Source organism: Synchiropus splendidus, chromosome 11 (assembly GCF_027744825.2).
Source record: "Synchiropus splendidus isolate RoL2022-P1 chromosome 11, RoL_Sspl_1.0, whole genome shotgun sequence".
In the NCBI taxonomy this organism is placed as follows: domain Eukaryota; kingdom Metazoa; phylum Chordata; class Actinopteri; order Syngnathiformes; family Callionymidae; genus Synchiropus; species Synchiropus splendidus.
The window spans coordinates 18,051,200-18,078,607 of NC_071344.1; the positions used below are offsets into that span (position 1 = coordinate 18,051,200).

The 27,408-nt window shown below is 45.1% G+C and overlaps 1 protein-coding gene across 1 annotated transcript; it reads right to left on the minus strand.

Annotated features, from left to right (window-relative positions):
* Positions 1-27,230, minus strand: LOC128767672 (polycomb group RING finger protein 3). Its single transcript, XM_053879879.1, has 10 exons — positions 27,118-27,230; positions 11,769-11,878; positions 10,422-10,539; positions 8,488-8,584; positions 7,416-7,471; positions 6,911-7,018; positions 5,330-5,418; positions 3,983-4,120; positions 3,227-3,307; positions 1-2,949 (listed from the first exon to the last, which is right to left on the minus strand). The coding sequence occupies exons 2-10, from the start codon at positions 11,781-11,783 to the stop codon at positions 2,902-2,904; spliced, it is 750 nt and encodes a 249-aa protein (XP_053735854.1). The 5' UTR covers positions 11,784-11,878; positions 27,118-27,230; the 3' UTR covers positions 1-2,901.
* Between the last annotated feature and the right edge of the window lie 178 nt (positions 27,231-27,408).

The following is a 27,408-nucleotide window of genomic DNA, read 5'->3' on the forward strand; positions in this document are numbered from 1 at the left end:
TAAGACAATTTAATAACCAGAATCCACACAAGTATATTTCCTGAAACAAAAACAAATGGGCACTTGAAAGTGACTGGATTCGTAGCAGAATGCTGGAAATGTCAAATTGGCTGAAACAAAAGTCGTCTTCAGCTGGTAGCAGGTACAAAACCGAACACACAAGTCAAGGGTCCTTGTATGGCAGAGTTCCCGGACGTTTCCAAAAAGCCATCATCGTGGAAAACATCGGAAAAGAGTCAGACGCCGTGGAAATTCGGAAGGAACATCCCCACACAAGACGAAAACAATCGGAAAGTTTTGGAAGAAGATGAAAACAAATATTTGAGTCAACGAGGTAACACTTGTGGCGTTTAGAGCTCCAGTTGTGGGTCCGTAACATTGCGAGTTAAGACAGTCGCCGCACAGTCGCGAGCGGCGAAAAGTCCCGAGGAACAAATTCCCTCGAGATCAGAAACATTTAATAAGAAGCACCAAATGACCTCGTCAGTCATTTCATATCAAAATCTCCGAAAGAGTCCCTGTACGACACCTGAAGTCAGCGAGGTGAACACTGGCAAACCAAAACAAAACAGCTTCGTACAAAACAAAAACAATAAGACTCTTCACGCACTTCTGCGGCTCCGACCGGCAGTGAGAAGTTCGTGACAAATACCCGACTCAGTCGATCCAGCTCCGGAACGTTCGACCACAAATCCGTTTCGCAGACGATGAGATGCTGTTGTTAAGGCGTTCATGTAGTTCTACATTATTTTAACCGAGAATCAAAACATCGCAGACTTTGGAAACAAACATGGGGCAAAAGTTCATACAAATTCAATGATAAAAGGAAATGTTGCGCAGTCAGGTCGAGCCACAGTTGTTCTTGTATCGTAGCAGCGGTTAGCATTGTCGTACGTTCACGGAACTCCAATTTCCTCCTCGTATCTAAAGGAAACGCTTTACTGTGTCGATTTTGCCACTGAGCTCACAGAGAAATGGACATCATCATGGAAATAGAACTGTATTTGCTAAACAGGCTAAATTCTGCTCCCAATCCATGCACTACATTATTCTGCCAATTTTTTAAATTATACTTATTAATTACTTTTAATGGTTCTCGCACAATTCACTGATATCCGTTACTCCAGAATTTTTTTTCATACCGTTTTCAGACAAGAATTTACCCCATGTTTTTTAAAATAACTTCTTTAGTAAACTGTGGCATGAGTTGTAGCGGTTACCACACAAAAGGTCACGGTTTAAACCTTGAGGTGTAAAATATAAATCATAACTCTTTTTGCCAAATAAATGTCCAAACAAGATCAATATCTCAAATATTCGTAAGGAAGGACAAGGACGTTGGAAAGGTTGGGGACAAAAGTTCGTAAGGGGCTGGTGGTACGTTCATGAACTTGTGCGTTTGACACTTCAGCATGTATATATTTGAGTTTCAGATATTAGCTGTCATGTCCTCTGCCACTATCCACTCAACTAGCATTAATACCCAGCACTGCTAACCTGAAACAGAAGTTAGCCATAAGCCATAGCTGTTTTTTTTGAGAGTTTAGCCGCGTCAACATCCATAGTATGCACAAGAACCTTTAAATATTCACAGTTTGTCGAATCGCTGCAGGTCACACTTTGACATGACAGTTGGAAAGAATGTTTCCAGCGTACCATTTGTGATCATGTTGTGTCTAATACCCACATTTCAAAGCAACTGAAACAAGAAGGCGACTAAGGAACCGTCGACAAGACGTCGAACCTTGAAGCTTTTTCATCGGGATCACTACGATACAGGAGATTGAAAGGTTTAGCACTTTGGTTTGGAGAACAACATTCAGACGGTCCTTTCTAAGCTAACAAATGCTTAGCTTGGTGCAGCTAAACATTTAAGGGTCGACGCTTAAAAACCGTAGCTTCGGTATCGTGATGCTACACGTACGAACAAGGAACCGAAATCTTTTCATCATTTTACGTAACAAATTCTGGTAGCTGCCGCATAACAATGTTTCGAGGACATGCTAGCTATGATAGCGAGGTCAAATTCATCGCACAACAGTCGAGATAATAAGAATTCAGTCATCATGAACTCAAACGAATGTGGCTCAAACTTCCTGAGCAAACATCTCCTTCCTGTCACATGACGTCCCCAGGAATTTCCCTTGAAAACCGCTAGGACGGATCGCAGCTAATCCAGGACAATAAATAGCATTTTTACGGGCAAGTGATCAACAAACAAACAAACAAACACAGGGCAGCGGATCTGATATACTTCTGTGTCGTTCTGCGACATAAAGATATATATTCTGGTCTTAAATCTTAATTTAATGGACATAGTTAAGCTAGCACCTCTGGGCTCTCTCTCTCTTTCTCTCTCTCTTTAACAGTCTAAAGTCTCTCGCTCTCTCCGTCTATGTACAATATGAGTTTATAAGAACATAAATTACTACACAACTCTTCTGAAACCTATTCACAATCATCGAGCAATTCAAGGAACTTGGATGGACAGATTCTCCGCGTGTGCTCTGAGGACATGGTGGTGAGGCCGAGGGTTCCAAAACAAGGGTACAAAAGGTGGTCTGAAGCGGTCGCCGACATCGCGCGGTTGTAAACGGAGCACCAGTAGTGTCAAGATCTGGACTGTACAAAAGTATAAATATATGATTTCTCTGCCGTAGTTTTGTTCCGTTGTTCTTCACATATCGAGGATGTAGCGGACAAAAGTTCCTCCTGCAACTCAAAAAGGACCTCTGCTGCAGTTCAAAGACGCACAGAGGTTTTTGTTCGAATCCCAACCTGCTGGTTTGTGTGGAGTGTTGCCGCCGGGTGGTGTTTGCTTGCTGTTGGTTGATCGTCTTTGCATAAATAAAAAAGAAAACTCGGCACAGTCCGCGGCCGCTGGGCCTGAAAACGACAACGCTACAGCAGATCCATCTTCGGTCTGTAGTGGAGCAGGAGCGGCGATTTCTGGGGGACGAAACACAACTGAGAGTCAACCACCGTGACTGCCGGACTGTGAGCCGCTACTTTTCTCTTGCGGGCTGAACCCAACGTCGTGGCTCAATTTTGCACTCAAAAAAAACCAGAAAATAATGCGAAAAAGTAAAAAGAAAACGATAACAACATTGACATGAATGAAGGCTTTTCTCCTACTTTTTCCTTCATATTTAGGACAGCTACCAAACAGGAAGCGGCTTGAGTGAAAGGAGGAGAGAAAACTCAATGAAATGACGCAGATATTTACCTTAAATCTCCATCTGGTCACAACAACAAATTTCAACGTGTGGTCTTTTCCCAAAATCTCCTCATTGCATAAAATGTCCAGCTGTGGAGGAGAAGAGCGTTAGAGACGGAGCAGAAACATCACAGTCACACTCCGGCGTCTCCTGAAGAGTCAGTGTTTCATCTTCCAGGCAGTGAAGACGGCGTGAAGATGCAGCCGCAGCGCCCCCTGCCTGTCGCCTTCACTGCGACGGAACCTTAAAGTAGGTCTTTCTCGTTTGAAGTGGTGGCGCGGAGAGGAGCTTGTTATCCTGCAGGAGCTGCGACACGCGTTCAAAGCTGGAATACTGGCGCTCCCGCGAGTTTCCTCAGAAATAAAGCAAGTTCTGGCAGCAGCGGAGAAGGCCCGCTGACGGGAATAGCTCAGATTTGGTCTCAAAGCCTCTCTCGATGAGTCAGCAAGTTTTATATGAGGAAAAGGAAAAGACGAAGCAAAAGTCTCTTGAGAGCGCCAGCAACACTTCATGTTCTCCAAGTATGAAGAGCGACACACAAGAACCTTACAGTGATGCAGCCACCTTCCTAACACACTGAAGTACTGGTGACCTAGTCAGTGTCAGGCGCTGAGTTCAGACAGTGGAGTGCAAAGCCCTCTGAGCAAGGCACCAAACCCTGATTAGAACTGTTGAATCGCTCTGCAGTCTGTTGGTCTAAATGTTCTGACAACCACTCCAGAGCGCCCACTGGTGTCCCATGGTTGATAAGTGCATCAGCTCACCTCATTAAACGACGTCAGGTTAAGCTTTTTGGCGATGAACTTCTTGAGGTGCAGGACGGTGGCTTGTGCTGAGCAGCGGATCCACTTCCGCTTGAGACCCCGAAGTTTGCTGCTGTTGCACTCCAGGCAGATGCTGACCTGTGGGGGGCGCCAGAGGGGAGACAGCGGTTAGAGAGCGGATGAGGACCTCAAGTACCAAAGAAACTGGACTTTGAGAGCGAGAGAGTTTTATCTGACATCGGTCAAATCTTCAAATTAATCTCCCTCTGTTCTTCATGAACCTCAGTGAGCTGACTCATCACAGCTACAGCTACTCATGCTGATGGCCCAATGTCAGGATGACGGGGTTAAAAAACATTTTTTTAAGCACAAAAAACAGCACAAAATATTAAAAAAATAAGTAAAACTTAAAACTCCCAAAAGGGAATTAAATAAGAAGAAACATAAAAAGAAACAAGAAATTAGAAAAGAGAATAATAAGATGTTTTTTTAATTTATAAAAAAATAGACCTGACAAAAAAATTCCAACAAAAGGTTGCAAATGAAAAACAGGACCAACATCTATACATCTATTTGAGTTAAAAAAAAAAAAAAAGATGATACTACTAGTGATAATAATCTGACAGAAAGGCACTAAAAAATTAGAAATCTGTAAAATGTGTAAAGGTGAATAAAAAAAAAAAAAATATTGGCCTTAACAAAAAGGCTCACTCAACAAACTCAACAGCCAAAAAAGATACAAATAGAAAAGGAAAAATCCACAGCAGGAAAAAAAACCTGACTCCAAACCCAGTGCATGTTAGGTTGGGTTCACTCCCTCAGTAGTCTTGTCCTCGGGGTCTCACCAGGATCTGATGTGTCAAGAGTGTAGGAAGTACTGTTTGTCTTAAATAAAACTGGAGAAAACTTGGCGCGGCGAGGACACGAGGCATAGAAGGTGCCAACCTGGTCTAACAATGGCAGCAGGTTGCGTTGCATCATCGCCGCCGCGGCTGCAGGAGTGATGCAAGGGCGGAACACGTCCAGATCATTTCACGCTAAACTCGGTTTTTAAAACTCATTCGGCGGCAGAGCGCTGACGCAACACCCGCCGGCATCTTGCTCGGTTCAGGGAGGCGTCCTCCAACATCTCCGCGCTGGAAGAGGCCTGGATTAAACAAAGCTCTGCTGCTCTTTGGAGGATAACTCCAAAGAGCAGCAGCAAAACTTGACGGTCCTGCTGAGTCAGGACTGTCAAGTTTTTTGTTCACTCACTGACACGACTCACTCCAGCAATCAATAAACGTGTGGAGAGGCGTCACTCTGACTCATATTCCTCATTGCGCTCCCTAATCTCCTAGTTCTCACCTGCTCGTCGCTGCGGTGATAGTCGTTGTCCTCCTCAGGCTTCTCCTCTCCTGGTTCCTTGTTGGCCGTCTCCTCCGACTTGGCGTCACCTGCAGGACGAGCGGAAAGCTTCGATAAGAACGTCCTCACAGACGGTTCAGAGGCAGCACGTGGATTTTTCCACTCAGCCTTTCCTATTCTCTGGCTTCACCACTTCAGAGCGCAGCAGCTCTGACGCCCCACAACAGCAAACACAGGGAACCAGCAGGAACACACAGCACCAGTACACAGACTAAATATTCAGTGGATTCAGAGTGGCGTTTTTTAGAAAGTCAGTTCAAAGTCAGACGGCGATTAACAATTCTGAGAGAAGAGTATTGTGCGGAGCAGTATGGTTCTGATACACACAACTCTGACTTCAGAAGGCTCTGATGTCTCCCTGATGCTCACATGATTCTGACTGCTCCAGTATGAGAGAGAAGACACTTTCACTCGCCTGCTCCTTCGTCCACCATTGAATCCTTCCTAACCTTTCCTTCAACACTCCTCCTCCACCTGCTTCTGTGTTCCTTCCTTCTTTGCATTGACCCAGCTGCGTTCGTCCCTTCACACCTTGTGCTTGTCTTGGCATAGCTGCCTTCAACCCTAGAATGTTCCTTTGCTCGAGCCCGTCCCGCCGTCCTTCCTTCATCCGTTCCTCACATACATTGCTACATCCGTCACCTCTTCCTCCTGAATGCATCCCAACATGGCACTCTTGCTCCTCCATTACTTTCTGTGTGACCTTGATCCCTCATTCATTCCTCCATCCATCCTCCAGACTGCCTGGAAACACGGCAGGCCAACGCAAGTACAGGTCATGGGACCTCCACCGCTCCAGGATGAGAGCATGGACAGAGAGCCGGAGACAGAGTTGGTCACCAGGTCAGCCAGCATCCCCACATGAAACATCAGGCACCATCACTCATCCAAATGAAGTCGGTTAGAGCAGCAAGGCGGCGTCCCCGGCTGGCCAGACCACTTCAGTGGCACGGCTGTGAGCCTGCGGCGGCTCGCGCTGCCAGGCTTCATCGCGCTCCTAATCCCCCTCTCTGATTTCTGGTAATTAAGGTTTAAATGAAAGTGGAACTACTCTCTGGCGCCTCTCCTCGCCCTCCGAGCCGGACTGAGCCGAACCTCACATGCTCGCCCACGCGGCCGACACACTCTCGAGCGGATCCACAGAGCGAATTTCACAAGCACTTAGCGCAAGCGCACTGGAAGCCTGAAGCTTCCTCCCCATCTTAGGACCAACAGTCTGACTTCTTCATTGTGTCAGTGAGTGTCCGCAACAGGCATTGTTTGCACCAACCCTTTTTAAAATGAGTTTGATGATCTTTGGCTTCATTTCCACAAAGGTGTTCAAGATATCTTAAGAGTTGTTTTCCGATAAACTGTATCGTTTTACAGCAGAAAATGTATCATCATCCCACTGTTGGCGACACCAAATTCATGCTGCCTGTGTACAACATCAGCGTGGACAATCTGCCGCCGACGTGACAAACACAACTCGAAGGCTAAAACTAGCAGCAGAAAGAGACAGCAGACAAAGGGAGTCCGTACCGTTGCGTTGATCTAGATGAGTCTTCATGTTACACAGCTCCCCTTTAATATCTCCGGGCACCTCCATCCCCAACTTCTGATAGAAATCTCTCTGCTTCTTTATCTCCGCTGCAGAAGATAAAGTCACGTCAGCACAAAACTCCAGGCTCGTTTTTCGTCCAGAGTCACCTGCGGCACCACAGCACCAGTTTGCTCCTCAAGTGACGAATTGAAGCGACACGCCCGGTTAAAATCTTAAGCTTATTTATGATCTGCGGTGATGAAATCACTTGAGATGTAAAAGTAATTGGTAAGTTAAAGAAAAAATAATTTAAAAAGTAACAATAATTATGTAAGATTTGACAGAACTATGGAAATTTGTACAGAAATAATAAAATATCTTGAAATAAATGTTTCAAAATAATGACATAATAATAAGTGAAAAAAGATAATAATGAAAAAGATTGTAATACTAAGTTTTATATATATATATATATATAAACGAACGCTAGGCAAAGGGACTCACCCTCTTGAAGTCCGGGCACCAACTTGTAGACGATGTCCTGCATTGTTCTGTCATGGCTGAAACACAAGGGGAGAGACACGTGACACAGGCGCCTCAACTCCTCATGCTACTGACATTAGCATGGATGGAAACCAAGCAAGAGCGGAAAGTGAAAGTTAACCTTGAGAACCAGAATATGAATAAGTGCGAGTGAAATACCTTTTACTGTTCTTCATATTTCCTTACGTTGGAGCAGAAGTCAAATTGAGATTAATTTTAGCTATATCTCTTTACTTATTAATTGCACACCATTATAAGAGTTTTAACAGAAGAGGAAAGAGATTATGAAAGTTTTTTTTCTTTAAAAAAAGAGGGAAATTGGTTGATCCATGTTATTAAGTAAAACTAATTTCCTTCATCGAATGAGAAAAGATGTGCTCTCATTATAAAACATGTGTGGCTGTAAACAACAGCCGGGTCGGCGGGATGACTCGTGGTATTTGTGGAGAAATGTCAGGCGCCGCAGAACAGCCGGGGAAATGCAAATGAGAATCCGTGGGCACGGACGACACGCTTGAGGCCGTAACCGGCTTTTCTGACCACAAAGCTGCTCAGGTGAGAGTGAGAGACTTCAGAGCTCGCTCTGCTGTCACCGTGACGACCATTTTGGACGCCCGCACTAGCAGGCGGTTAATGGATGTGATGGCTCTGAGGAGGAGCCCGGGACGTTTGTCACCTGGGAAAGTAACTGAGGGATAGTGGAGGGACGGCGCCCCCTGGTGGACTAAACTGGTATTACTCTCGAAGTATTATTATGTTGTCCTTTTAAACAAAAACATTAGAACTGAGAATTCACTTAATTTTAGGGGTTTTTATACCAGGTTTAAAAAAAAAAGTATGTTTTCAATGCTCATATTTATACATATTTTTATATTGCTATGCAAATTTATTTTGATTAAAAAAAATATTTACAACATACAAAAGATTTTGCATGTGGTCGGTGCAGAAGCCCTCCAGAAAGGTTTCTCACAGCGGCATTTGTCTCAACAGATATTAAAGCAAAGATTCCATGACTCTTATCAGCCGGACTCACCCGATGTATTGCAGCGGATGACTCTGATGGATGACGATTCGACACGTGGGACACGTGTTGTTCTCCTCCAGGTACTTTACTAAGCAGCTTCTACAGACTGAGAACACAGGTCACATGATCAATGGTTATTATCCATGACATCATGCAGGCATCATCTTCTATTTACTCGTTCACTCGACACCAGTTCTTGCCTATCCCCTTATGTTCCTGAGCCAGAGTGGCCTTGTAACTCCTCTTGTCCTGGATCCAAAGACCATCAAGCAGCTTGAGGAGAGCAATACTGTGTCCTCCTCCATCAGGATCAGAGTGACATCATATTGCAAAGGCATCAGAATTTGGGTCAGAAGTGAACCAAATGATGTCAAGGTGAAGAGCACAGGTGAAAGAGGAAATGGCTGCCTTCGAACCAGTAGCTTTGTGTTTCCAAAGGATGAGTTAGAAATGAACGAACCAGACACCAGAGTCACCACCTCACTGAACTGAGAGTGAAGGTGTGAAGGTGTGAAGGTGTGGAGGTACAGAACGGTGCATTACAGTACAAACCAAAACAGCACTGGTTGTTATGCACCTCACACACAACTAACAATAGAACCAAGCCGTGCATGTTCCACACCACACAACATCAGTGAGCTTTTACAGCGACACTAAAGAGGATTTTAATGTAACACTCCTCCGTAAATCAGCCGGTGACCTTTGTTGCTTCATCGCAGCGAGTCTGTCACAGCAGCTGCACGAAGACGTGATGTGAATTCGCCTCTGAGAGGAGAGGAACCCAGAATCCCACCTGCGTCTAGACGGTGACGTGGACGGGCGCTCATTAGAAGAGCAACACTGAACTCTAGCGGAGAGATGATGAACTGCACCGTCTGGCTTGGGCCACTGCGGTGTCGGATGAAAGGAAATAACTGCGACACAAATGCCTCGATTAATATTTAAGCACCACTGTAGCACTGTAAAGTTTCCAGCAGAGAGCAGTGAGGGGCTCTTTGGTGGTCGACTTTGAACATTGGAGGAGACCAGCCTGAGTGTGACCAATCGATATAGCGAGCAAACACATTTAATTGTATTCTGCAGAGAAGCTGTTATGTTTCAAAGGTTCACAGTGATAGTAGAAACCTAAGTGAACATGATGCATCAGTGCAGAGGAGGCAGTGATGACGTGTTCAAAGATACGTCAAAACTGTTTGAGAAACAATGCAGAAATAATTTGATTCTTTTAAGCATAAATCCTTCACCAACAAGTGATGATTTTTAGATTTTTATTTCTGATGCAGCTGGATGAACATCAGCGAGGCGTGAAGGGCGGGCTGTCCAGTTGGAGATGGGAACGTCTCCAGGCAAAGGAGTTCAAGTATTTTGGGTCTTGTTCACAATTGAGAGAAAGCTGGAGACGTCCTCAGTCATACTCCATGTCAATAGTGGATAAAGAGCTGAGCCACCTGGTCTTTGGAGTGACCCAAAGAACATTCTCTAGCGGGACTATCTTACTGAGAGACGCTCAGTCATCCAGGAGAAGACCTCTGCTGATCTAGGAGAAGGCAGTTGACAGTCCCAGAGTGTCTCTTGGATGCCACACTATGGAGAAGTTTTACTGGAAGGAGGCCCCAGGTCACACTGGAGAAACAATGTCTCTTATTTGACCTCAGAGGAGCTAGGAGTTTCAGGACAAAGGGAAATGTGGACCTCTTTACTCCATCAGCACACACCTCAGGTGACTTCTGAATCAGACACTTGAGAGAAAAGCAGTGAGGAAAGCAGCGAGGACGGTGCTGTTGTTTCCCTTCAGACAGAGGCATTGGGAACTAGACAGCCGGTTCTGTATTCAGAAGGAAGTCACCTGGTGATAGACAACCATGCAAGCTGAGGCTCACCATGGCTCTACCTTGCTTGTGAACCAAACAACAATGACGGCAGACGACAGAAACAGGACTCACAGGTGTGCAAGCACTCGGTGACGGTGGTGGCATCGATCAGGTAGCCCTCACACAGACGACATGTGATGTGGGCGTTGATGTGACACAACTTGATCTTCCTCGTCAGCATGTCGGGGTTCTAGAGGGGAAGAAGACGATGACTGTGAGCGAAGTGTTTCAACAATAGCACTAACAAACTGACCGACATATGTATCCTTGAGTCAGAAAAGATGACAATCTGTGGTTAAACAGAGCTAGTCGTTCATGAACAAGCTCTTCAGCAGATTTTTCACTTCCCTGTCAGTGAATTCCAACTGATAATAGAAACCATCCCATAAAAGACATGAAACCTGCAGAAATTTTCAAGTGCTCCGAGTCAATAGAAGTGATCTAAAAATATTGTTTTTTATTTTCACATATTTTTCCTCATAATTTTGGTAGTTACTGATTTCTTTTCATATAATTCCATTTGTGTTTTAAATGATAACGTTTTCTCACTAAGAAAAACTGATTTCTTTTCATTCCTCCAACCATTGAATATATTTCAGAAACCGTGACACAGGACATCTGTGGAGCTATTGGTGAGGAACACAAGCTCAAGTTCTACGAAATGACAATTTAAAATAATGGCCTCCACAGAGGCACGTTTTAGTCATCAAATTCTTGACAACTGTCTCCCTCTAGTGGATCCTGGTGCAAAGCCATTCCATTCATGAACTGTGATTTCATCTACACACTCAAAGGTAGAATTTATTTAACTCTGCTATTCCTCAAACCAAATTCAAACGACTCCACTGCGCTGCGTTTGTTTAACATATTCATCACTTTTTTTCTCATTTCATGTCTCGGTACGTTTGCTTGACACAGCTTGTCCTCAAGCTTCCGTAGGTCGAGTCAGAGGACACCACAGCAGCAGACAGCAGGTCCAGACTAATGCTGTGATGGAGGACGGATGTCAGAGAGTGAATTCACACACCGACTGTCTGCCCTGCTTGCTGCTCAGACCGGCTCTGACAGATGAAGCTGAATAACCTGTCTGGAAAATAACGCCGACGACGGGTGGAAGAAAAAGCTCCATCCATCATATGACAGACACCAGCCCTCTCGAGGAACAACAACACAACTAGTGTGAAAGACTTCTCAGACTGTCCAAGAGACCAGCCAGGGATGTTCTTCAGTGAACAGATTTCTTTCATCGAACTATGGGTACAAAATTTATTGTGATGGCATCTAGGTGGATCAAGTTTTAATTTCCGTAAAACACCAACTTTTTTTTTTTTTTTTACACAAGGATGCCCAAAACCCTTTTTGATGAAAAATTGACATTTTACTGAAGCCAGTGAACATCCTGAGGTCATCACATCTCACCCCTAGCACCGCCATGCGTCGGCTGTAGGTGGTGCAGCGTCCACGTCTCGTCCTGTGGTTGTCTGAGCGACAATGTTAGCTCCTCATCGTGGACCGCCTCTCATTGGCGCCTGGGGAGGAACAAGAGATGTTTGAGAAGGTGCACTATGAACATCAAGCACATATAAAAACAGTCAGGAACAAAACCCTGTGATGATGGACAAAATAGGGAACACTGGTGTAGAGACAAATGTGTAATGACATGCCTTTCAGCTTATCCATCACCACAGATCAATAAAGGAATAAGAGAAGATGCTAAACTGCCTCAGACTGGAGCAAGCATCCCAGCTGCAGCTTAAAGTCATGTAAGGTCACGCTGCATTCACTCACAGGTTTTACTAGAGCGCAGAGAGACGGCAGAGCGGAGTCGAGGAGGGGAGACGGGTCGCGTTACCATAAGTGCAATAACAGGTTTGGAAATGGATCAGAACACCATTAAGCGATTCCCTTCTCCTTCAATACAACTCATCTGAAATGAGCAACACGAGGCAGAGCGGTCGATCGTAATGTGTACCGCTGTGAACACCAACATCAGAGGATCGACTCAAGTTCTCGCCCCTCAAATAAAACCAGGGGTTTTCATGAAGACTTAAGTGGAACCGTGATGACTGGACGGGTCCATGCAGTGTCTTCAGTTGTGAGGACAGATGAAAGAGTTGAGCCAAAAGACAAAGGTCCCCACTGACAGGTGGATTTCTAGTTTCTCCAGAAGCTGGAGGACATTCTGGAGAGTAAGGGCCTCTTAACTCATCCATTGTAATCAATACAATTGAGCCAGAGTGGTTCCGATATCGACGACATCCAGTCCAAGAGGGGCCCTGATACGTGCCGTGACCTGGATGACTGAGAATCATCACGCTGAGACTGTGAGCAAAGCCAGAAACACAGAACCAGTTTGTGGAGTCAGCCTGTATTGGAAGTACATATCATGCATGATAACTGCCTGATCGAGTGACTGGTTCACCCAGATGCAGCACCGTCACAGTTGGGCTCACTTCCTTTCTTGCAGTATCAAGAGCAGAACATTCATTTACCGGGCAAGTCCACCCCTGAGTGAAATGAATGCCTGTGTGACATGGAAGTATAAAGAGTCAGACAGCAAGACGTTCCTTGATTTTCTGTGAAACATCACTTGCTCCGGCTGGTTAGACTTCAACTGGTGGAATCGTCCTGAAGCTCAGTCAGGGTAAAGGCAGAAAACTGACATTTCTATGGTGTTGAGGCACAGAAATGAACTGAACTGGTCGGGGAAATCCACACCCTGCGTCGATATTTAAAGACTTGCACTGAGCGCTTTCTCAATAGCAGAAGGAAGCAACAGACAGAGACGTAGCTGCTCACAAACATCCTTCTCGAAAGCAAGAAAACAATTTAATGGACCTGGCGTTCAGCCCAGAAACAATTGTTACTCAACAGGCTCCCTCGACGGCTGTAACAAAGTTGGCCAAACAACATAATCGAGACAACATATATAGAGGATAGGACTTGTTTCTGACAACTGAACTGTCCTCTCCCGAGGAGCAGAGGTTCTCCACTCAGTCTCTCCTGGATGACAAGAGCCACTCAAAGAAACAGAAAACTCTTGTTCTTTGGGTGACTACAGAGCTGTTGGCCCCAGCTTTGCCCTCATGACTGAAGAGCAATGCTCATGACAAATGATGAAAAACAGTTGTTTCTTTTTCATTTACATGAGGGCCACCTAGGTAATAGTAGCATGCGGCCCCCAGGCCGTGCTTTGCCATCATCTGCGCCATAGAAAGAAATGAAGGCACCCGCACTGCACCATCTTTGAACTAGACTGACTGCTTCAAGTGTCCAGCAAGAAAAGGAGCGCTTGTTTAAGTTTCTCGCAAAGGTGTCTGCACACTTAGCGTCTGGCTTCACAAAAGATGGGGATACATTTACACACACAGGTACTGTTCTTCACGATCCGCCAGAGAAACAGGAATTTTCTTCACAGGAACCAGTTCTCACGTGAGGTGAGAACATGACACAAAACAAACAGCACTCGTAGTCCAAGTCCAATAATGAAGAGAAGAAGAACGCAGAAAATCATTAGAGGATAAACTTGTGGTTTGCAAACACACTCCAGTCCCCCGCAGCAGACGCTACATTGATCACAGCTTCACAGTTTGTACAAGTTCGAGGCTCAACATTCCTGTGGCCTTGCAAGTTCAAACCACCCCGCACTTCCGTGTTGAAGGAGAAGCACGGTCCTTATTGATTAAAGTATTTGTGAATATCATGAGACAGACACTTGAATTTGAGGGACACTGTGATTATCACAGGCTTTCAAGAACAGAGATGGAGGTTTCCGTGATGTGGTGGCTCTGTTATCACTCAGGGATGAGTGGCAGCAACAAAGACGCGTCTTAAGTAGAAGCTTCAGTGCAGGAGGCTGCTCATGTTTTTTTCAGCAGCTCAAGTGTGTTCTCTGATTCACTGCTCCATCTCCAAGGTACCATCATCATGAGCACATACATTGGTTGAATAGTCTCTCTTACTCGAGGTCGGGTTGTGGCGGCAGCAGCTGAATTAAAGAGGTCTCACCCTGGGATAACAACGCAAAACAGTTGGGTCACACAACGGGAGCGTATTGACGCCGATGAACATGTAAAGGATGCAGCACTAACAACAATGCACAGCTAATAACGTGTGCTACTGAATAACAGATAGACAGCTGCTTCCTGTCAAATATCCAAGACAATAACATGGGGGGTGTTTGCAGTTTTCTTGGTTCATTGTTGATGGAAACATACCATACATATGTTTTTCCAATTTATTCTCCTAACATCTTTCACTTACTCTGCTCCGTTTCATTTTTTATTAATATTGTATTGTATTTTCAGTTAATATTATTTAAAGAGTTACCCACAATTTTTTCTCTTAATTATCAAACATAAATCAGTGACTTTTTTGCTGAACATCAACGTCAGTTTATACACACAAGGGACTCAAGGACATTTCGTGTTCTTTTAGTCACCATATTCTCCGTGATCGAATAAACTTTAAGGTTGTAAATGTCTACTACTTTCACATCGAATCTAATGACATTGGAGGCCATACATCAAGACGGCACCAGACCGCAGGTCCGACCTGCTTGCTTTATTTACCCAACAACAGTGTAGTAACAGGAAACACTGGGCAACAACAGCAGGTTCCTTGAGGGCGGACTGAAGCTGCTCATTTCAATGAGCTGGAGGGAGACGAGTCGAAAACAGGAACCAACCGCAACTGCGGCATTCAGGGTCATTTCAGGACACCAGACAATCTGCTCCCACCTCAACACGGCTGCAGGCTCATTGACAACACTGTCATGTCTGTACCTGATAGAACAGCGTTCCACTATCATTCACAACATTTCCTGAGTCGCCTGTCGCCTGAACAAAGACAAACAAATCCCTTCAAACCAAATCAGCAGTCAAACCAGCAGAAAAAGTGCCAAGATATGGAAGGATTCTGCAGAAGCTGAAAATCACCAGATGATTTATTCATGCAGGGTCAATGGGGGTATCAGAGGGAATGTTCGCTCAGCTGGTTTTTCGGCTCCTACCAGATTCAGATACGAGTAAATATTAGCCTCCTCATAGCTTCAGGTGACTCAACGTGTTTCGCTGTTTACTTTTATCCTCCAAGTGGTGAACGTAGACGCTCCTTCTGCGGCAGTGTTTGCATTGTGGATTCTCTGCGTTGACTCCTCTTCCAACCACTGGAACTGTTCCTTTAATCCTCTAACTTTTCCAATTTCAGGCTACATTTTTGAGTTTGCATTTGTAATATACCCTCATAAACCTCAAACTAATGTTGTGTGGAACCAGCATAGCATTGGTTCAAATCACTAGATCCATTTTCGGAATAAAGAAAAAACAGAAGCGACCCTCAGGTGACAGACTTGAACCTTCCAACTGCACTAATTTGCTAGCATACCTTCAGTGTTGGGAAAGTTTGCCTCTATTTGATATTCTGACAACAGCCAACTTATGATGGCCACAGATTTCCAATGAAAGCAAGCAAGGCACTGGGCTCAAATCCCCAGCGTGACCCAAGTCTTGCTCTCTATTTGATCGCTTTTCAGAGATATGCCATAATATTTATGTTGCTGGTGACATTGATTCTAAAAATGTGTGCGTTACTTCAGAGTTCTGACGAAATTTGGGCTCAGGTTGGAGTCCAACAACCCCGATAAGGGTCGCAAGACTTCCAGTGCCAAAAACTGCTCTACTAACCCAGTCAAGTGGCTCAATCACAAATCCTTGGTCATGTAAACATCTATCCTGGACTGGTAGGAAGAGACAGAATGGACCATAGGCACAGGGATGCGTTGACATAGTTCCAGGAAACAATCAGCTCACTTCCTTCCGGATTGTCATTTGCATATTGTCAACATCTGTAAAAGGGTAGGGGCGGAATGGTGGCCCTAGTTGAGCACTGAGAAGCTAGCATATTCGTCAAGGGGGCAGATCAGTGTAGGAAATCATCAGCTTCAGGTGGTGGAAGGACAGCTACAGTAATGTAGTGTGGCTAACCCAAGCAAGCCATTTGAGAGTCAGGGGTTGTGCAAGTGCATGTATCAAGGAGCACTCCTCCCAACAGAGCTAATAACAGAACTAAATGCAGGTGAAATTCAGTATCAAAGTGTGGAGTGCCAACGACTATTGAGATTTTGGCACCCCAATATGGCGCCTTGCTGGTGGGACAAGTGAGCCAGCCAATATAACACAACATACTCCTTCAGAAAGTACATTAGCTGGCACGGATCAATGCGAAAGAGAGGGACACCTGTGGTACAAAAAAGACGTGATGCTCAGAGTAGTTTTGATGGGAATCAACACAGACAGAAACTAGGGATGCACCGATCAATCGGCCAACGATCGTGATCGGCGATCTCAGTGTGATCTGTGAATACCGATCAGTACCTCTCACTGCTGATCACAACAACTGATCACGCGTGACAGCTGGCACTCTGATGAAGCCCTGCCAGTTGTGAAGCATCCTCCCTCCCCGCTGCTCATTGGGCAGCAGCCTGTCTGCCGCGAAAGTTCTTTCAATCTGTCATGTAAAGTTTGCATCCTGCAGCACATGCACGGGACAATGCTATGCAGGTAAGTGCCTTCAAATTAAACACGCCATTTAAAGCACCAACACTCGACGGAGTGTGGAGAGTTTTCGGGGCTCATGAACGTGAGACTGCTGGTTCCTCCGTGGCAGGCTGGCAGGCACGTTTAGCAACACCCATTGGTCCGAGCGTGACATCCGGAACGCTAAGCTAATTTCCCAGGAAATAATCATCTATTTCACCGAGCTAGATGACCAGCCTTTCCATCGCTGTTTTGGAGATGGGTGCAACGTTGGCTAGCAACCTGAATCTGAAACTTTTGAAAATATCCGGAGTGCAACTTTCATAAATGCAGTGCTCTCTGTCTCTGAGTCCCGCGGCCAGTATGTAAATATTTCAAGGACATAGCAAAGTCTCAAGAGATTCACCACACTGCGCCGTCTCACATCAGATTAAATGTTTTTCAGTTGTCCTTTTGTCATAATAGTTGCTGCATGCTGCATGTTTTTTGCCTTCTTGAATGGGTATATTTAAACGTGTCTGAATTAAAATGATTTAATGGTTGATGTTTTCACATCATGTACTCAGGAGGTCTCACCATTTTAATTACAAATTCATTGTCAATTCATGTGATCAGTATCGGTGATCGGCGCTCTGGCTGATCATATCAATGATCGGGCGCAAAAACCCTGATCGGAGCATCCCTAATAGAAACACAGGTGGAAAGAATGCCAGCAGTCTAAGAAGATAATCATACACAAAACATCCAGAATGGAAGCTGCGAGTTGGATAGAGTCGAGGCAACTGTGGATAGATGCTTCTCAGTGAGCCGCTAATGTGATGTAATTCTCACATTATCTAGAATGAGCTGTTCGATTGCAGCCAAGTCTGAGAACCACCAGCGTTCTCAGTCAATCAAAAGCTCAACAACTGTTTCAGAAGCTGCACGGAGAGACAGATCAACACACGCTGAAGTAAACACACACTCTCTGGCATCACAAAGAGCCCCTGTTGCTCGTCAGTGGGTATTGGAGTGTTTGGCCACTTTGCCAGCTGGAGCGCGGGACTCTGAAGGCCGGCATCGCTGTGTGCGGCTCACAGGAGAGGGAACTTATTGTGTGGATGCCTGGCGTGACTTCAAGACACACACGCTCCTGGGTGGCACAATCCGATGCGAGTGCAGAAGACAATGAAGGCGAGAGAGTGGAAGGACATCGGATGTTCCAAAAAATTTCAACCCACAGCAAATATCTTCTCTTTGAGCTCTGTCTGGTGAGACCAGGTTTAGAGCCCAGGACGACTGACCCGATTTTAAGTTTGGCAGAGGAAACCAACAGAGTCAACAGCAAGAATGGAGCACATAAAGGCTTCACGGCAGGACTGAGGATAAGTGATGTCACAAACAATCAATAGACCGGAAGACAGTGGGTATAGATACAACACCGTTCTCAGTTCTGGTGAGATACTGGACCGATTCTCCTTATGGCTCCATCTGACGGTAAGACAGTGAAATGATTCACAGGTCTGACAGTCAGAAACTGGTCAGCAAGGGAGTCTACTTCCTGGGAGGGAGATGTCCAAGACAAAAATCTATTGATCAAGAAGGGGTGATTGGGAAAACTTCTTTCTTCTGGGCTTGGTATCTCCACTCAGACAAGATTGAGTGCACCTTGGCGATTGTTGGAACACACCGTTTGACTTCAGAGACAACATGCACCGAAAACCATCTGTTTCAACACAAACCAGCATAGGTATGTGCTCACACAGCCGTGACCAGCGTTGCTACAGTCAGTTCTGCTCACAAGATTTTCTTCTTTTCCTGACAGATTTTCTTATAGGATTTCTCCATATTTTCTGTCTATTCTTTTTCAATTCTTTCTCTACATTTTATTTTCAGTGTTAATGGGGTTCTATTTGTCCTATTTTTGTCCATTTTTTAAATTTATATTTTTCCCATTTTTTCCTAGTTTATTTCCTCCAATTCTTTCACTTATAGCAACAATGTCTATGAAATATTTCGTTTTAATCAATATGCCAATATATTTTTTAAATCCATCATTTTCAGTGGTGATTTTTTTTCCCTGAAGTTTTTCCAACTGTTGTCAAGTCTTTCAACTTCTCACCTGGCAATTTCAGTCAGTTCTCTGTTTTCTTAAGGAACATTTTTATCTCGCAGAAGATATGTTTTATGGCTGATCAACCTTCTGGGATGATCAGGCATATCAACATCAACCTCAGATAACATAAATAACAGAGCCCCTGAAGTGATTTCAATCATCATTAGCTCAGGCAGAGTTTCCTGAGGTGGAGGTTCAGAAGATTAGAGCTGTAAAACTATTCAGGCTGGATTAATGGATAGAGATTCCAGCTTGTAGCAAAACATTTAGGATCGTAAGGCGATTTGTAGTTCCGAGAAACCGGAATTGGATCGGCTCATGGTCCGGCTCCCCAGAGCCCAGCAGGAGTCCAATCACACAAGACAGAGTTCAGAGGGTAGACCAACTTTCGGGACATGGCAGCCCCCTGGAGCGCTGAGAGATAAGCTGTGAATTAAGAGTAGAGAAAAGCAGGAATCTCCAGTTGCTACTATAACAACCACAGCACAGGTGAAAAGTTGCTCACGAGATTCACACTCTACAAAAGCGAGGTGACGGAACCGTCGGCTCAGAGATGTTCACTAGTTTACTAAGCCAGTGAAGCAACATCAAACTGCTGAGCTTAATCCTGTTTATTCATTAGGAAGGACGAGCAGCCAAATCTGGATGGAAACTCTGTTCTGTTGCTGGAGAAATTATTGCTGGTTATCAGAACCATGACACATGGAGACAACCCTCCCAAACAGACTTGTTGTGTTTTTTTGAGATGCTGAAGACTAGAAAACACCACAGAAAGCTGAAGTTTCAGGGTTCAGACGTGTCAGAGTTACCACCAACACGTGTGGATCAGGGCGGTCTGCCGATCTTAACGTCACCATAGTATCCACACATACTTTAAACCTGTTTACCCGAGGAGGGGATTCTGGGCTTAGGCTGCCTGTCAAATCACCGCCAGTCGCAGCCGATGAAAACCAAAACACTTGTGCAATGCAGTCATGTGGGCAAGCGTTTCTGCCCGAGGAGACACCGCAAATCATTCCACATAAGCAGGTTTGATAAACGACGGCTCACCCAAGTGGAGCTCACGGGTAACAAGTCGCCACCAGGAGGCCAGTTAGTGCTTTCATTCGTCCCGTTCCAGCTGTGAGGCGCTGCTGAGCCCCTTTGTCGTGATGAGGACACATGAGCAGACACGTAAACAACACCACACCCTGAGACACCACAGGAGGGCGATGGTCAGGGAGGCCTCAACAAATAAATAGATAGTTGAGTCAAAGCGTGCCGAAACCTCCCCCGACACGGACGCGGCCATTATTCAGACATTAGCCAAAAAACTGGGTCGGTGAGAGACCACTTGTTCTGGTGGTAAACACCGGTGGGTTGGGTAAAAGTGATCTGGATTCTGATTACTTGCTTCCAATGGTCGCCCTGGTGACTCTTGTTTCCGAATTATTCTTCTACACTTTCTTATTCGTTCTTTAAAATACTCTCTGTGCACCACTTATAATAGGTGATGGGTCCTCTGCTTTTTTCCTGTTCAACCGTTTCTCATGGCTAGTTTCTTTTGTGTGAAGCGTGACAGTCTTTTCTTCTACTGTGGAACTGTTCACAGTTCTTCCTTTGACTTTCACTTATCACATCTCAGCTACTCTACAGTATTAGGGAGCCATTACCCAAATGTAAACAAAAAAAAAAACAAGAAAAAAAACAAGGGAAACCTTTAACCTTTACATTTCAAAAGAATGTTACCATTATATATAATCAGACTGCTCATCTGTAATGATAAAGGAAATAGGGATTACAATTAAAGTGGTTCATCTTTCTTGTTTGAATTAGAAGCCGTTTCCAGAATATTGACTTGATGGACAACACTGTACTTGTAGCTTGGGAAATTTGTTTGTTTTCACAAGTTGTCCGAGCTACTAGAACAAAACCGACTTATTGTTTTATTTCTTCATGTCTCAGTCCCACATATACCAGATCTGACCTTAATAATAAAAGCTTTAAAAGTTCCACACCGCCATCAACTGTCATCTACCTGTCACATCCACTTCAGACCTGTCACTGACGGAAGGAAAGTGCGCATGACTGAGCGCTTCACAGTGAAGTGAGTCTTGGCCTACTGACCTCCAGGATAATAATGTCAGAGACCCTTGGGATAGAGAAGGGGGGCGCGGGCCAATGCACCCTCCGCAATGCAGGCAGCTGTACCATGAGAGGTCACCTGGGGTCAGGCCTCTTTAAAGGCTCTCAAGCACTGACGAGGCATCCGGTGCTCAGTGACAACGCAAGCGTGTTGTTATACATCAGCATTTGGTCGAGAGCCAAAGACTCAGACACAACTTTAGGTCAATTAGGATGCAGTGATGAATTATTTATAATTACCCCAACGGATATATTGAGGCTTGTTGGACTGCTGAGCAAGCAAATTCTAAAAAGCAACTCAAAGTGGCTTATAAACCAACATTGACAGTCGAACGCCAATTCTCCACCCGCAAACAAACCCACTGGTCTTCACTCATGGAGCAGCTTCACCAGTTAACTCACAGAACATAACAAGCTAATGATATAAAGAACAGTCCTTCCAGGCAGATGATTGTGAGTCTGAACAAGGTAGCGCCTCATTTATCTGACAGCTTGTCATGTTCAGATCTGAGCGATGGGAACACCAGCCACATGACAGTGACACATCATGCCGTGCTGATAGTGTAATTACAGGTTACACAGCTTTAGATTCAATTCTTGTGCCTGAGAATGTTTCCCAGTTCACAGTGACAAAATCTCAAGAAACAAGAAGCTAACAGAGAAACTGATTTCCTGGTGCTAAACAATGCAAAAAAGGAGAAGTAGAGGAACCAGTGACATTACATTTTGTATTTTTTCTGTAATCTTTAACATTTGAATATCAGTTGGTAGTCAAGAAGCACCACAAACTATTGCAGTAGCTTCCTGGGAAGATGCTGGCGAAGACAAATGCTAATTGTTGACTTATGCACAAAGCATTGGCTTGCAATTAAGATGATCGCATGACATTTTAGACGAAATATCAGCAGGGGAGTTTGGCATTTTAACCAATTTAGCTCACACTGTGCCCAATCAAATTCAACATCAAGTCTTTGTACAAGATTATTAGCCTATGCGACGCCAAACTGCAATTCCTAATGTGCTACTACTTATTAATGTGCAAAACACAACTCCTGATTTTCATTATTGCCTCTAGAAAAAGCCTTTTTTTTTAATCTGGACATTAGCATTAGCTAACAAGTAACTACAAAGCATTGTTGCACTAAGCATAAAAGATTTATATTCATTTATAACTTGTTTAATATGGGTTGATTGATCCGGCCCTGCAAACCACCAAGAAGCCAGCTTTGAAGAAGCTAGCTGGAAGAGAAGATATCCGGCATGTGAGAGAAGAGAGCAGGATAAAAGCCCACATCTGTCCACAACACACGCTGACAACCACCTCTGTTTACTCTCAAGTCAGACAGTTGTGCGACGTGAGCACAAAAACATGTATTACAAGCATCAGCTGTCAAATCAAAGCAAAAAGTGACTGAATCGGTTTCGATGTTAAAATGTCAGACTGGAAGGGAATACCTCTCATATTCGTGCAGTCAGTCAGTTATTCCATGTGTTGACACAAAAGCGATAAAATCAGAGCGGTGTGTGAGTCTTATCAGAGCTCTGTGTGGAGTCATCTCGGAGGTCTGTGTCACATGAACACATTAAATGATCTGCAGCGGACAGGACGACCCCTTGACAGTTTGTCACATTACAGAAACATGAAACCCGACTGGAGATGGAGCTGAAGACTGATACCACTCGGATCAATGATGGAGTCTGCCAAGGCAGCTTCATTCCAGACACGTTCTCATCTTCAGGCAACAGAACTTTAACAGAGCCTCCATTCACACAAGGCTTCCATGTGACAGACGAGGGGTTAAAAATAACCTCTGTCCCTGAATGAACAGTCCGAGACCAAGGCTTCACTGTGATGTTGCAGCCATGTGACCTATCACCCAAGGTGAAGATTGGGCATGAGTCGCTCAGCTCATTGACCAGGTTTGACTTCATCAGCAGAAACATTCCACAACATGCTGCTAGTCTGCTCCTAAAATAACTTCTTGATCCAAAGAGAGTCCGTTCAAGCCTGATAAAGAACAACCAAGCGTTTCCAAAACTGTGACGTAGTGACTCGCATCAGAAAAATGCATCATAATAATGGAACAAAATGATGCATCTATCATGGACTTGTCAACTGAACGGGTTCGAAATGGACTAGGAACTAGGAAGGGCAGGATGTTCTCAGTCAACGTTTTTTTTTACATTGACTTGTTAGACTGGCAAGTCAGAGAAGAAGTCACACTGAAGTAAGAGGACCAAACAGAATTGGTAAACCACACAAGTCAGAAAAAGTTATGCTTAACTAAGATGTCTGATGTAGACTTGCAAAAGTGACAGGTCAGAAACAGACTGTTACATTGTATTTGAGTTATAGACTTATTCTGACCATGAACATGTTTCAGTTTTGATTCACAATGAAGTTGAAAGCTCCACCACATTTACAGCACCTAAACCGACGCTTGTCCCTGACCGGGTTGACATCAAGAGATAAAATCCCAGACAGCCACGACGTCTGTGGCCACAGATCAAGTTGCAATCTTCAGTGTCATTCCAGCGACGAACTCAGCTTCATGTGAGGCACCTTTGCGGAACGTTCCCTTCAGCGATCAATAATCAGTGTTCCCCCACCGATCCATCTCAGAGTGTGAATAACCTGAAATTAGAGCGTATGGAAAAGAGCTCACGGCGTAATGGGGCGATACTTTGAAGCCTGAGTCGAGACAGAGGAGGTGGGGGACGTGGGTGCTTCTTTAAAGCAGCTTGATTTGTGGGCAAGTGCACCGACTCCACAATGGTGCTCATTTAAGGAAGCAACGTGACATAAGTCCTCGTCCAATAACATAAGACAAATCAGGAAGTGGCATTGGATCCTCCAGGTCATCAGTGGATGAAGTGTGTAGTCAGGAAACAGTGAGCAAACATCTCCATGATCATTTGCAGCTACCAACAGCTAGCGACCCACACATCGCGCTGCAGTGATGGGCAGATGCCCGTGTTCAGGTCAGGGGTCAGGTGGCAGTTTTGGGGATCCCCTAGGCAAGCAGTTGTGTGACAGTTGATGCCTAGTGAGCATCTGTGGCGTTACGCAACAGTCAGATCGTGTGAAGTGACACTCAGCTGGTGGAGATCCATCAAAAACGTCTCCAACTTGAAGCCAAATTTCTCAAGCTAGATTTAGCAGATACGTTTCACGAGTTAAGCGCCTTACTTGCAAGCATCAGACAAGTGATCAAAAGAGCAAACATAACTCTCATGTTGACACAAGCGAATACAAAATGAGGTAAATATTAGTGAACAGGATTGACTTTAATCTACCATTAGGATGCTCTCACCATGTGTTAGTCGGTTTACAATCCTGGTCCTTCAGGTGGTGGGACAGTTCACATGTGTTGGAGTCTGGTTCATGAGTGAAGGGTGAGTAGAGCGAATGACCGATGAATCAGTGCAGCTTCTTCAGCCATAAGGACTGATCCAGAAGACCAAGGTCTCCACTGACCACTGGGCTTCTCCTCTCACTTGCTTCAGAGTGACCCAGAGAACAAGACGATCTCAGAAGGTCCAGGAGATTCCACAGAATCTCCTCTTAACCAAGTCTTGCACAGTGGCCCATTTAAAAGACGGACCCCCTGATAGTCCATGATTTATATGTACAAATATTGCACTCTCTGATCTTTCACTGACCTCAGTATAAGAGAGGCGTGCATGAACGAAGACGAGAATCAGATTAATTGACCATAAACGCACTATCGAAGTCACAAATGGGTTTTAACGGCTCTTATTGGAGAACTTTGGGCTGAACCTAACGGAGCAGTCGATTTATTCAGCATCGATTCTTACTGAAACAGACAAGAAGATATGAACTGAATCTACGTCTAGTCAAGTGAAGCTGTAATAACAATTTGCTCAAGTCAGCAAAATTATGCTTGCAAAAAACAACTTCAGAAAGTATATTGGAGCGTGCTCATGTCTTTTTCTGTTTTATCAAACCGTAGATAATTCTTCGTACTGGTCACCATAAATCATCAAACCCTTCTTGTCTTAATGGAGTAGTCAACCGTCTAAAGATAACAGACATGCCAATGAAACTGACACGTAGTACCACTCATGTTTAAGTACACTGAACGTGATTAAGTTCTGACTGAATATTAGTTTGTGTGAAGTCAAGACGCCTGACTGGTCGAGGTCAGCTCAGTCAGCAGACGTCACTCGACAATACCACAAGTGTTTCACTCTTCACCTCACCTGCTCTCTAGAGTTTGTGTAGGCTGTGATGAATTTTGAGAATCATATGACAGGTCTTTGCTTCAAACATGAGGATAACAGCGTGGAGGTGGAGCATCTGCATCACTCGCACACAACAAACACCCCCAGATAAAAGCAGCTCAAACATGTCAGGATAAATGGGTACGATTGTGTGTTGAGCGGAGCGGAGCTACAAGTCATTCAGATTGGATTCGATGTCCTTTATGTAGACAGTTTGCTCCAAAAAAAAAAAAAACTTGGTTCAGGTTAAGGAATTGAATACAAGATTGATTCTAATCGTCGACAAATCAGGTCATATTAGAAGCTCAGTGGAGAGAGGGACTTGTTAGGATTGGATGGGGCTCTCCTGGAAACAAGTTCATTACATAGCAGTTTCAATCTTAAACAATCCAAGGAAAGGTGAAGCATCTGTGCACCAGTTAGAACCAGCATGTGACCTTAAAAAACACAGCCTAGAAGGAAGTGTGGAGAACCAAACTCCTTCATAACCACCTGCTTTCTCCTACAAGCGACTGATCTGCTCGAGCTTCAGGATCAGCACAGTGGTCCAGAATCGGCGCAAGATTGGGGTGACGCTTGAAGAAACTATGCCGACTGATTTGTCACCAGAGGGCATGAGCAGGTGATTACAAAAGAATCCCTGAGAGCAAGTTCATTTCTTTGCAACACAATTTGAGTCACATATGAGTCAAGAACCAGCTCCCACCAGATATACACACATGACCTTAAATAACACAGCTTGCATCCTCCTCTAATCAGAGACTGTGCTTTCTCAACAAGTCAAGGATTCAAGACAGACGTATCGTGTGTGTGAAATGCCTCCGCTTGGGTGTGAATGAAGCTGAAACAAGTTGGCCGAGAGAGTCACAATTAGGCTTGACACGCACTGTCTCCTAGAAGCATCTGCTGAGATCAAAAACCTTCAATAGCCACCTGTATCCTCCTCAAATCCACTGCAGACAGCAGATGGCTGCACTTTCCTCGCATCAAGCACGCGCCTGGAGGACAGACTAGACTTGAAGACACTGTGCAGAACCCGAGATTAAAACCTGCCATCGAGGTGCAGGAAGATGCTTCAGTTTAGGTGGTTCTGAGAGGACAAACCGGGTCATGTATAGGAGGTATGGAGTGGATCTAGAAAGCTCCAGAAGACATGCCTCTTCGCTCATCATAATCATTGAGTCCACAATTGTGACCTGAAAACGCCGACTGGGGCAACCTGTGATCGTATCCCCTCAATAAACATCTGTAACACCCGAAGACAACTGCAGAGGAGTTGGTGTGTTGGTGCTTCCCCACAATGTCACCCCGGGTCTGCAGCAGCAGCAGCACCTCCACCCCGAAGATTAGCAGCAACTTTAAAGCCCATGTGCTCACAAACAGTCAACTTTTAAGAGCCCGGGCTTGTCGCTGGACCACGGACTCTCGGGAACATTCCAGCTCAATGAAAAGGCAGCAGAATCGGCTACACGAGGAACAGCAAGCATTTCAACATGACGAGACAGGCACGAGCCGCTGCCTCGGCTCGGCTAGCCCGCAGCATCACTGCTAGCTCCGAACCCAGCTTTGGAGACCACTTTCCCCCCCGAAAGAAGCCGTCCGTCCCCGGTGTGCGACTGCAGGGCCCGGCGCCATACACACTCGAACACGTACAGCACCAGGAAAAGCAGGAGGTGTGGGGAGGGGGTACCAACCGGGACCGAACACCGGTCGCGGACCCGACGCTGACGGGCGCATGAGAGAGACGAGTCCACTTGGGCGAACTTACCTGTTTGCGAGCAGCTCGGTCCGCCGGGTATTGGGTCGAATCCGAGTTAAATCCACTATCAGTAAAACAAAGAGGCGAAAATGACCGAGTGGCCGCGGAACAGGCCGAAGCAGCACTCCCGGAGCAGCAGCCGCGCATGCGCACATGAGGAGCGGGGGGAGAGGGGGTGGGGTGAGCGAGTGCAACCCATTTCCATCATTGATCCACGCAGAGTGTCATTTAGATGATCTTTTAGTGCCGATCCAGACGCGAGGAGCAGCTGCGGGTGTTCGAATCCTGATGAAATGGCAA